The sequence below is a fragment of the Poromitra crassiceps genome, assembly GCF_964638095.1.
Source record: "Poromitra crassiceps genome assembly, chromosome: 2".
Classification (NCBI taxonomy): domain Eukaryota; kingdom Metazoa; phylum Chordata; class Actinopteri; order Beryciformes; family Melamphaidae; genus Poromitra; species Poromitra crassiceps.
Window position 1 is genome coordinate 33,956,165 of NC_139624.1, and position 12,500 is coordinate 33,968,664.

Below are 12,500 nucleotides of genomic sequence, written 5' to 3' on the forward strand. Positions count from 1 at the left end.
GAGGTGGAAAAAGCTTGTTTAAATCACAGATAATATTATACGTGGGGAGAGACGTTTTGTACCAATGTAATGTGCCTAGCCTCAGCCATTATACTGCAATCAATGCTTTGCAAGTTCTCCCCTAGATTGGATTGAAACATTAGATAGTTATTGTGGAGCAGGGATGTCTGGAAGAGCAGTGCAGTGGTGTTTGAGACTGAAGACTACAGGAGTGAGCTGCAAACAGGTAACTTCAGGGGGGACTAACCAGGCAGAGAGGAAACACATGGGAGTGTGTTAGTGTTTGTGTTCAGCGTGCTTCTGGTGTGAGGGGGTGGCTGAGTTCACACGCAGGTCATCAGAGGAGAAGCACAGGCTGGTAGTGGCTCACTGAGGGCCAGAGGAGAGGAGAAGCACAGGCTGGTAGTGGCTCACTAAGGACCAGAGGAGAAGCACAGGCTGGTAGTGGCTCACTGAGGACCAGAGGAGAAGCACAGGCTGGTAGTGGCTCACTGAGGACCAGAGGAGAGGAGAAGCACAGGCTGGTAGTGGCTCACTGAGGGCCAGAGGAGAGGAGAAGCACAGGCTGGTAGTGGCTCACTGAGGACCAGAGGAGAGGAGAAGCACAGGCTGGTAGTGGCTCACTGAGGGCCAGAGGAGAGGAGAAGCACAGGCTGGTAGTGGCTCACTGAGGACCAGAGGAGAGGAGAAGTACAGGCTGGTAGTGGCTCACTGAGGACCAGAGGAGAGGAGAAGCACAGGCTGGTAGTGGCTCACTGAGGACCAGAGGAGAGGAGAAGCACAGGCTGGTAGTGGCTCACTGAGGACCAGAGGAGAGGAGAAGCACAGGCTGGTAGTGGCTCACTGAGGGCCAGAGGAGAGGAGAAGCACAGGCTGGTAGTGGCTCACTGAGGGCCAGAGGAGAGGAGAAGCACAGGCTGGTAGTGGCTCACTGAGGACCAGAGGAGAGGAGAAGCACAGGCTGGTAGTGGCTCACTGAGGACCAGAGGAGAGGAGAAGCACAGGCTGGTAGTGGCTCACTGAGGGCCAGAGGAGATGCACCGAAGAGGTGCCCCGACCAACCAGAGGAGACGCTAGTACAGCGACCAGGACACATACCGCTAATCTGTCTTGCCACCCACAGACACAGCCAATCGTGCCCGTATGGACACCCGACCAAGCCGGAGGTAACACGGGGGCACGAACCTGCGACCCTCGTGTTGGTAGTTAGGGAATCTACCGCTACTCTACCCGGACGCCCCTGGTGCTCAGTCTTAAGGGAGGGAGTTTGAGTCCTGAGTGTGGGGTACAAGGGGGCCTAGTTGGTTTATTGTGCAAAATGTATTTGTCTCTATGGACCTGTTTGTTTCCAAGTATTGTGTTTTGTTGTTTTTGTTTCCATCGGGGACCACTTTGGAAATAAGTGTTTTTAATAAGTGCTATCCTCTGGGATTTTATTGTCATGATACTCTTTTTTAGTTTTTGTGCTTCTGTAATTCCTGATTCCAAATGTCTCTCTCTCTCTCTCTCTCTCTCTCTCTCTCTATCTCTCTCTATCTCCCTCTGTCTGTCTGTCTGTCTGTGTGTGTGTGTGTGTGTGTGTGTGTGTGTGTGTGTGTGTCTCTCTCTCTCTCTCTCTCTCTCTCTTTATCTCCCTCTGTCTGTGTGTGTGTGTGTGTGTGTGTGTGTGTCTCTCTCTCTCTCTCTCTCTCTCTCTCTTTATCTCCCTCTGTCTGTGTGTGTGTGTGTGTGTGTGTCTCTCTCTCTCTCTCTCTCTCTCTCTCCCTCTCCTCCAGCTGGCCTGAGCCCTGCGGAGCTGCAGCAGTTGTGGAAGGATGTGACCGGAGGCGGCGGCCACGGCATGGAGGACAACGGCATCAAACACGGCTGTCACACTGGCGGGGGAGGTGGTGGCTTAGACCTCTCCACCAACAACTCCTCCTCAACTACCTCCTCCAACCCCTCCAAAGCATCGCCGCCCATCTCACACCACGGCATCGCCAACGGACAGTCCCCCGCCCTCAACCACAGAAGAGAGCGCGAGCGTGAGCGTGAGCGGGAACGCGAACGCGAACGCGAAAGGGAAAGGGAAAGAGAAAGAGAGCGAGAGAGGTAACGCAACTGAGACGTCTGCCAGAGATGGGGACTTTGTCGCACACACACAGTGACTTGAGACTAGACTTGAGACTTATTTTTTGGGTGCATTAACATTAAGGGAATGTCTACTAATAATAATGTCAACTAATCGATGCTGATACGGTATGCTAATAGATAAAGGAGTGAGAATAATACAGTACATGCTTTCAATTCCTTAGTTTTAGCTGTGCAATATTCTAAGCAGACCGGATAGCATGCAGCAGATGACTTGTGAACATGTCTGACGTCAGACAACACGCCGTTTGAAACGAGGGAAGGCAGAGGGGGAGATGAAATGAGTCAGAGGTTACAGTGTCTTGCTGCACATCTCACATGCAAACAGGACACACACACACAGACCCCCTAGCTCAGCACACACAGACCCCCTAGCTAAACACACACAGACCCCCTAGCTAAACACACACAGACCCCCTAGCTAAACACACACAGACCCCCTAGCTAAACACACACAGACCCCCTAGCTAAACACACACAGACCCCCTAGCTAAACACACACAGACCCCCTAGCTCAGCACACACAGACCCCCTAGCTAAACACACACAGACCCCCTAGCTCAGCACACACAGACCCCCTAGCTAAACACACACAGACCCCCTAGCTAAGCACACACAGACCCCCTAGCTAAGCACACACAGACCCCCTAGCTAAGCACACACAGACCCCCTAGCTCAGCACACACAGACCCCCTAGCTAAGCACACACAGACCCCCTAGCTAAGCACACACAGACCCCCTAGCTAAGCACACACAGACCCCCTAGCTCAGCACACACAGACCCCCTAGCTAAGCACACACAGACCCCCTAGCTCAGCACACACAGACCCCCTAGCTAAGCACACACAGACCCCCTAGCTCAGCACACACAGACCCCCTAGCTAAGCACACACAGACCACCTAGCTAAGCACACACAGACCCCCTAGCTAAACACACACAGACCCCCTAGCTAAGCACACACAGACCCCCTAGCTAAGCACACACAGACCCCCTAGCTAAACACACACAGACCCCCTAGCTAAGCACACACAGACCCCCTAGCTAAACACACACAGACCCCCTAGCTAAGCACACACAGGCCCCCTAGCTAAGCACACACAGACCCCCTAGCTAAACACACACAGATCCCCTAGCTAAGCACACACAGACCCCCTAGTTAAGCACACACAGACCCCCTAGCTCAGTGGTTCTCAAATGGGGGTTCCGGGGACCCCCAGGGGTCCGTGGCACTTTGCCAGGGGGTCCGCGAAAACCTTTCAGGAAAATATAGGAACCCCACACCAAAACATGCAATATCCTGGTCGCTGAAGTGGTGCCTCCTCTGGTTGTTAGGGGCGCCTGTTCGGAGGGAGGGGAACTCAGGCAGAGGGTGGAGCAGCAACCAGGATAAATAAACTAAAATTAGCAATAATGGGGGATAAAAATTGGATAAAAAAATCGGGGGGAAAGGGGATAGAAAAAAAAAAATCAGGAAAATAAAAATTTAAACTTTTTGTTGTTGCAAAAGCTTCATAGTTCAATGAAAATATTGTATGCTTTAAATCTAAAATTGTTCATGGATTACATTCTAATCTAACAAACCTATCAATTTAAAAGTCAAGCACCGTGGTACCGTGGAAACAATTAAGCTTAGCCCAAAATCACAAATCAGAATGAGAGGGTCCCCGTTATATTTTCTATCTTGTAAGGGGTCCTTGGCTGAAAAACATTTGAGAATCTCTGCCCAGCTAAGCACACACAGACCCCCTAGCTAAGCACACACAGACCCCCTAGCTAAGCACACACAGACCCCCTAGCTAAGCACACACAGACCCCCTAGCTAAGCACACACAGACCCCCTAGCTAAGCACACACAGACCCCCTAGCTAAACACACACAGACCCCCTAGCTAAGCACACACAGACCCCCTAGCTAAGCACACACAGACCCCCTAGCTAAACACACACAGACCCCCTAGCTAAGCACACACAGACCCCCTAGCTAAGCACACACAGACCCCCTAGCTAAGCACACACAGACCCCCTAGCTAAGCACACACAGACCCCCTAGCTAAGCACACACAGACACCCTAGCTAAGCACACACAGACCCCCTAGCTAAGCACACACAGACACCCTAGCTAAGCACACACAGACCCCCTAGCTAAGCACACACAGACACCCTAGCTAAGCACACACAGACCCCCTAGCTAAGCACACACAGACCCCCGCAATTCAAATATGCCGTAGTTGACTGTTAATGTGGTCAAAATAATCACTGAAGATTTGTTATTTGATTTATTTTTTGAATACCGGTAGTTGAATATTCGTATTGGACAGTCGAATCCGAGTCGACTGGCAGAATCCTGAGGCGAGGACAGCCCTAGTGTGAGAACGCCGCGCTCCCATGTAGGCTATTTGTCCTCGTTTAGAGTAACAGAATAAACAGCATTTGTTCCTACAGGGAAAACATGATGTGTTGTTTATTTGTTCAATACAGTAGTTTATTAGCGTCTTGGTAATATTCAAAATATAACAACCTTGTTCTCCCAGGAGAGCGCACGCACCATTGAAGGCACTTAGCTTGCACACTGATATCAAAAGCAGGGAGAGGCAGGCAGGCACACTTACAACAAGCCTCTCTGGCAGACAGGTAACCTCCGTGTACATTAAGTATTTAGTGCTTTCTCTCTTTTTTCCTCTTTTGAAAATTACCTAGCTTGCTTGCTTGTCATGTAAACAGAATGCGTGATGCCTTGAGTGGCATTTCCACGATGTTTATCCTTGTGATGGCGTCTTTTATGAATGCACCCGGTACCAAAAACACAGACTGTTCACATATCTGCCTATCTGGCCCATGCATTATTCAAAGGCTTTTCTTGGGCGATATTATAATAAGGACGTAGGGTAGCGATGTGTGTGTGTGTGTGCGGATGTGTGGTAGCGACTCGCACTGGAGGTGCAAGTGCTGTGTAATTGGTTTAAAGTAGATGCTATCTCTCCAGCACCACTAAAAGGGGGCTTGAAAAAGATCTCTTTAGAAGGAAGACATGCCTTGGAAGACGGAGGGAGAGAGAGAGAGAGAAAGAGAGAGGGAGCGAGCGAACAAGAAGAAAGGAGAAAAACACTTTTTATCTGCCTGTGTCCCGAGGGGTGTGTGGTGTCTCATAATGATCGAACAAGGAGTATTGTCAAGGCACGTTGCTTACTAACATGCCACGGATCGATGCGGGGAAAACCTCTCTGTAAAACGCCGCGTGAGCTCTGCCACTCCTAATACGCACAAACACACACACACACACACCACAATCATCGGCCACACACAGACATACGCATGCACGGGCGCGCACACACACCACACCAGCGCCGAAGCCTAAAGGTTAAACCGTCATCTTTAATAGGATGTGCTGTCTAGGCAGGGTCGTAACTTATTTGGGTGCCATTTGAGAAACGCCAGAGCACAGCCCCCCCCCCCCCCCCCCCCCCCCCCTGTCCTCAAAGAACATAAGTTACACAGAGTATTAATCTCCTGATGAAAATTATATGGCTGTCTGGATTTTTAATGTTTACTCCAAAGCCCCCACCCCGCCCCCGTAATGGCTTTACAAGATGGGGTGGCGGCTGCGGTTGAGGCAGAGCTCCGTCTCCCTGTAGGTTTCCACCGGCCATGTCGGCGTCTCTCTCACACGTTACTCGGCGTTCTTTACCTTAGATATTGTCTGGATTTGAATGGGGGAGGAGCCTGTAGAATAGATCAATGCTCAGATAGGGTATGGTAGTTAATTATCCCTGCCACCAGCAACACGCAGCTGTATGGATAGAGGTGCGGTTACACAAATGGTAACACACACACACACACCACACACACACACACACACACACACACACACACACACACACACACCACTACCACTCCTCCATTATCAAGATGACACTGACTTTCCTGTTTTAATTGGCCTCTCTCTCCCCCCCCCTCTCTCTCTCCTCCCTAGCCTTGGCTGTTGATCTATTCAATAGCCCACTGCTGAATTGACCTGTTTTGACCTCTCTGTTACTGATTGTAACCTGACAGGCACAAGCCGCCTCAAGCCATTATAGCTTCTGTGATTAACCTGACGCCATCACCCCCACCACCCCATCCCCCACCCCACCCCCAACACCCTCTCTCTTCTTGATCCCCCTCTCCTCCCTTCTCTCTCTCCCTCCCTCCCTCCCTCCCTCTCTCTCTCTCCAGCTCGTTACATGAGGAAAGCGGAGGATCCCACTCCCTGTACGGCCATGGTGTGTGCAAGTGGCCCGGCTGTGAGAGTATCTGTGAGGACTTCGGACAGTTTTTGAAGTAGGTTTCTGCTAACAGATCGCTAAACCCTTCCTCTCAACACTGTGTGTGCTTTTGCATGTGTGCACATCAAACTGTTATCTCTTTGATAGTGACAGATGCAGTAGTGTTGTGCCGTGCACTGCGCCACCTCCTCTCTCTGTGCGCACAGACGGGTGTAACAAAGACAAAAAACACCACTGCTTCTCAAAGGGCCATTGTGACCTTCCAGACAGCCAGTTGACAGCGTGGGGCTCTAGCAGCACAGGACTCATACCACCTCTGATTCAGAACAAATCTCCTCCACTGGTGTAGACAGACCTGATAGGTTTGAGTCTCCTCCGCTGGCATAGACAGACCTCATAGATTTGAGTCTCCTCCGCTGGTGTAGACAGACCTGATAGATTTGAATCTCCTCCGCTGGCGTAGACAGACCTGATAGATTTGAGTCTCCTCCGCTGGTGTAGACAGACCTGATAGATTTGAATCTCCTCCGCTGGCGTAGACAGACCTGATAGATTTGAATCTCCTCCGCTGGTGTAGACAGACCTGATAGGTTTGAATCTCCTCCGCTGGTGTAGACAGACCTGATAGGTTTGAATCTCCTCCGCTGGTGTAGACAGACCTGATAGGTTTGAATCTCCTCCGCTGGCGTAGACAGACCTGATAGATTTGAGTCTCCTCCGCTGGTGTAGACCTGATAGATTTGAGTCTCCTCCGCTGGTGTAGACAGACCTGATAGATTTGAGTCTCCTCCGCTGGTGTAGACAGACCTGATAGATTTGAGTCTCCTCCACTGGTGTAGACAGACCTGATAGATTTGAATCTCCTCCGCTGGCATAGACAGACCTGATAGATTTGAGTCTCCTCCGCTGGCATAGACAGACCTGATAGATTTGAATCTCCTCCGCTGGCGTAGACAGACCTGATAGATTTGAATCTCCTCCGCTGGCGTAGACAGACGTGATAGGTTTGAATCTCCTCCGCTGGTGTAGACAGACCTGATAGATTTGAATCTCCTCCGCTGGCGTAGACAGACCTGATTGGTTTGAATCTCCTCCGCTGGCGTGGACAGACCTGATTGGTTTGTATCTCCTCCGCTGGCGTAGACAGACCTGATAGGTTTGAATCTCCTCCGCTGGCGTAGACAAGCCTGATAGGTTTGTGAAAAATCGTCAAAAGCTAATGGCAACTCGCACGGCCGGGCGCTCACCTCCACAACAAAGGCCCCCCATTCACTGTTGTCATGGTGCAGACGCCAGAGCCAATGAACTCTTCATGCTCCATCAACAATTTAGTTAATTAGCTCATTTGTAATTGGCCGGCTTTGTTGCCAGGATGTTAGTGGGGGGACATCAAAGGAGGAAGGTGTTTGCAGCACTGCCGATTACAGGTTATCACATTGCCACTCACCGAGAGAGAGAGAGAGAGAGAGAGGGAGTCTCTCTCTCTCGCTCACTATCACTCTTTCCCTGGCTCCCCGCTCGCACAGCGAGAAGAAAAGAAAGGGAAAGCTTTCATTTGAATATTCTAATTAGATTTGTAATTAACTGTGAAATAACGATCTGGCGAGTGTTTTTCACGGGGTGTAAATGTCCGTGTGAATTGGCATAAACTCTTGAAATGGGGACATTGTTCTGGCGTATTTTCCAAATTATGCATTTCTCGACACCAGCGACTGCAATAAGTTGCAGAAAGCTGAGAATTCAGTGATATGGGGAAAGTAGTCCACCCAAGGGGAGCTGCTGTAGGATGTAGGTCAGCCTTCTGCTAATTCTACAGCACTAGCTTGTGCATTAAGGCTAATAGGTGTGTCTGTGAATAGAAATGACTCTTAAGAGAGATGGTGTTTACCAGTCTTTCCTACGCACAAGCCAGACAGTACATTTAGCTGCATCTTCACACTCTATCAACACCCACAGGAAGCATCATTGACACCAATGGATTGAAATGAATCAGAGGTGAATATATAATGCAACTCTAGCCTGACAAGTGTGTTTGCTTATCCCCAATGGATAATGCAACGCATATCAGGTGCTTATCACTTTCCTAGAGGGGACACAGCACATCCATATAGGCATCAGCTCGTATATTGCATAGGATGCTATTGTCCAATCTAGTCTGCATGTGTACTAGTCCGGCCAGCAGTTTGCCTTGCAGCTTGGGAGCAGATGTGCGTGTGAGACAGCAAGCCTGTATAGGATTAGCAGACGTTCTGGTATCTTGTCCTATCACCTCAGTACACTTACTTAAACAACATGTCAGTCTTTCCCTATGCATTGCATGCACGCGTCACGCGCAAACACACCTAAGTCTGTGTGCAGTAAAGATACAGTTTCTAGGTAGCTTAGCTGCTTCTTTAGGTGAGGGGCATAGATAGACACAGCGTATAAAGCGCTAGGCTAGCAGATCCCATAAGCTCGAGACCCAATGCAAAAGGATGCATTGTTGTAGAGAGAGAGAGAGAGAGAGAGAGAGAGAGAGAGAGAGAGAGAGAGAGAGAGAGAGAGAGAGAGAGAGAGAGAGAGAGAGAGAGAGAGAGAGAGAGAGAGAGAGAGAGAGAAGGGGTTTCAAACATGAAAGTGAAAGAACAGGTTGGCAGTCGGTTCAGAAAGAACCCTTGCCAGAACATTGGCTGCTACAAAACAGAACGTTGTCTGGGTTCAACTTCCCCCCACACATCCCTGCGAGTCAGAGGGTGGCTCTGTACTGTAACCCGCCCGGCACATGAAAACAGACGGCAACAAAGAAGACAGGCTCGTCATCAGAACAAAGATGGCTGCTCGGCGGCGTGCCTTGGAGGAGCGATTGTCGTGTCAGAGGGAGTCCTTTCATGTTTTCGGAGATGCCAGCCGTCTACACGCACACGCATGCATGCACGCACGCACACACACACACACACACACACACACGTGCGCACACACACACGCATGCATGCACACACACACACACGCGCGCACACAGTTTAAACGGGGTTACATAAAGCGGGTGTCAGATTTAGATGACAGTTTAGATGTTGGTAGTTGTGGGGGGGTGGGGAGTCAAGCCGGCGTCTTGGAGCTCAGCACAGCGGCAGTGACACGTTTAGTCATCTGTTGTTTTGTTGCGTGGAGAAACTTGTCAAGATCAGCATTTAATAGCTCTTCAGTCTTCTTTTAAGTGTTCTCACCTGGAAAAGGTAGCCTCGAGGTGGCTGGCACCACGAATTAGCTCTCTGAAGTTCAAAATGAAATATTATCGTTGCGAGTGTTTCTTGAGTGGCGTGTGTGTGTGTGTGTGTGTGTGCACGTGTCTGTGTGTGTGTACGTGCGCGTGTATGTGTGTGTGTGTGTGCGTGTGTGTTAGTTACATGTGAGAGAAAGAGAAACGATGCATGCGCTGTGGGGGGGGCACATGTGCTATATGCAGGAATCTGTAGTCATGTACTGTATCAGTATACCACTGCTGGGAATGTATGACTGAATAGATACATGTAGTTAATGCAAGAATATGTAACTATTTCATATCAGTGCATTGCTCTGTGAAGGTGTACCTGCCCACAGTCCTTGTACAAACTACTACACTTATTGATGTCTCTCTCTCTCTCTCTCTCTCTCTCTCTCTCTCTCTCTCTCTCTCTCTCTCCCATTATTCTCACAATTAAAAAAGGAGCTTGATTATCAATGTTCAATTTGATGCTTCTCCTCCAGCATATGCATGTCTTGTCCCCACGATGTCCCCCACCCCCAACACTAGACACAGTCTATCTAATATATCTAATGCCCCCCCAACACTAGACACAGTCTATCTAATATATCTAATGCCCCCCCAACACTATACACAGTCTATCTAATATATCTAATGCCCCCCCAACACTAGACACAGTCTATCTAATATATCTAATGCCCCCCCAACACTATACACAGTCTATCTAATATATCTAATGCCCCCCCAACACTAGACACAGTCTATCTAATATATCTAATGCCCCCCCAACACTAAACACAGTCTATCTAATATATCTAATGCCCCCCCAACACTAGACACAGTCTATCTAATATATCTAATGCCCCCCAACACTAGACACTGTCTATCTAATATATCTAATGCCCCCCCAACACTAAACACAGTCTATCTAATATATCTAATGCTCCCCAACACTAGACACTGTCTATCTAATATATCTAATGCCCCCCCAACACTAGACACAGTCTATCTAATATATCTAATGCTCCCCCAACACTAGACACAGTATATATAATATATCTAATGCCCCCCCCCCAACACTAGACACAGTCTATCTAATATATCTAATGCCCCCCCCCCAACACTAAACACAGTCTATCTAATATATCTAATGCTCCCCCAACACTAGACACAGTATATATAATATATCTAATGCCCCCCCCCCAACACTAAACACAGTCTATCTAATATATCTAATGCTCCCCCAACACTAGACACAGTATATATAATATATCTAATGCCCCCCCCCCAACACTAGACACAGTCTATCTAATATATCTAATGCCCCCCCCCAACACTAGACACAGTATATATAATATATCTAATGCCCCCCCCAACACTAGACACAGTCTATCTAATATATCTAATGCCCCCCCCAACACTAGACACAGTATATATAATATATCTAATGCCCCCCCCACCCCAACAAGAGACACAGTCTATCTAATATATCTACACACACACACTTAACTCTTCCCCTCCCTGTCACAACTGTGCTCTGCTTATTACCGGCAGGCAGGCAGGCTCCAAGTTAAAATGGCAAGCTCAGCCGCTAACCTGACCGCTGGTGTCTGTAACCCACTGCTAATTAAACCCACAAGGCAGCAGCAAAGTGTGTGTCTCTCTCTGTAGCATGTACACACACACACACACACACACACACACACACACACACAGACTGTGGAGGCAGGCAGGCAGTCAGGCAGGCCCCCGGCCCCTGGATGGTGGCGCAGCCCTCCACCCCGCCGTGTGTCTCCTGCACTGTGACAAGACCTTTAAAACGGAGGGCATTAGTTATGCACCGCCACTGTGGAGAAAGAGAGAGAGAGAGAGAGAGAGGCTGAGATTCTAGTGTGTGTGTGTGTGTGTGTGTGTGTGTGTGTGTGTTTATGTTAGTGCAGCTTTGTGTATAGTACGTGTGCGTGTGTATGTGTGTTTATGCTAGTGCATGTTTGTGCGTACATGCTTAGTACGGGGTTTGTGTACAGTATGTGTGTGTGTGTGTACATCTGCTTGAGTGTGCAGGCATTTGTGTTTGTGTGTCACACTTATTAGACAGCGAGGAGGCCTCACTTGCAATTCTCTGCTGGGCCTGTGCAGCCCCTGATAATACACACAGACAATTAGCAGAGCCGTATCCTGCACGTACGTTGGCTTGAGTAGATTTATTATTGGGCCCTTAGTGGACGTTCACGGCCTATACATATTCATATACATATTCATATACACAGCTGCGGGGGGAGACCGACGAGATGTTTTGTTGCTGTGTCTTTGAGAGAACAGAGACACCACAGCATGTAATAAAGAACAAATCTATCTCGTTGGTTGATTCTGTTTAGCTGGTCAATACAAAACGCCATAGGCCTGTCAGTTCGACTCATCTCCCTCTCTTTCTCTCTCTCTCCCCTCTGTATGTATCAGTCTCTCGCTCTTTTTCTCTCTTCATTCGTCTTGATCTATCCTCTGATTTATCCAGCTCTGCTACGTTTCTCAATCTCCATCTCCTTCCTTCCCTCCGTCCTTCTCTCCGTCCCGGCTCTGGGCCAGCCCTCATCACATGGGTAATTCGCTCTTCAAAACAGAAATCAATATCGCTCTAAAGTGAGGCGTTAATGACATGCTCTAGCTAGGTCGGATAGGCAGCGGGACTGTTTGTTTTTCGGGCGCTCACTCCTTCACATGGTGTTTTTGAACAGTGACAGCAGCGTATAGTGCCTCAGTAGAAGAAGCATCCAATTCCTAGAGATCGCCAACATCAGAAGCAACCAATGGGCAGAACAATCAGGGCAATGACAAGTTCTTCATGTGCATAGAGTAGACATGAGGAGAGAAGAGTGCTAGACCACGTC

General features: G+C 49.0%; 1 protein-coding gene across 1 annotated transcript in view; it reads left to right on the forward strand.

Moving 5' to 3' along the window:
- Positions 1-12,500, forward strand: part of foxp2 (forkhead box P2) — a 161,009-nt gene that overhangs the window by 117,492 nt on the left and 31,017 nt on the right. Inside the window, exons 9-10 of the mRNA XM_083658114.1 lie at positions 1,776-2,019; positions 6,343-6,447. Coding sequence (XP_083514240.1) covers positions 1,776-2,019; positions 6,343-6,447 — 349 coding nt within the window. The remainder of the gene's footprint in view (positions 1-1,775; positions 2,020-6,342; positions 6,448-12,500) is intronic.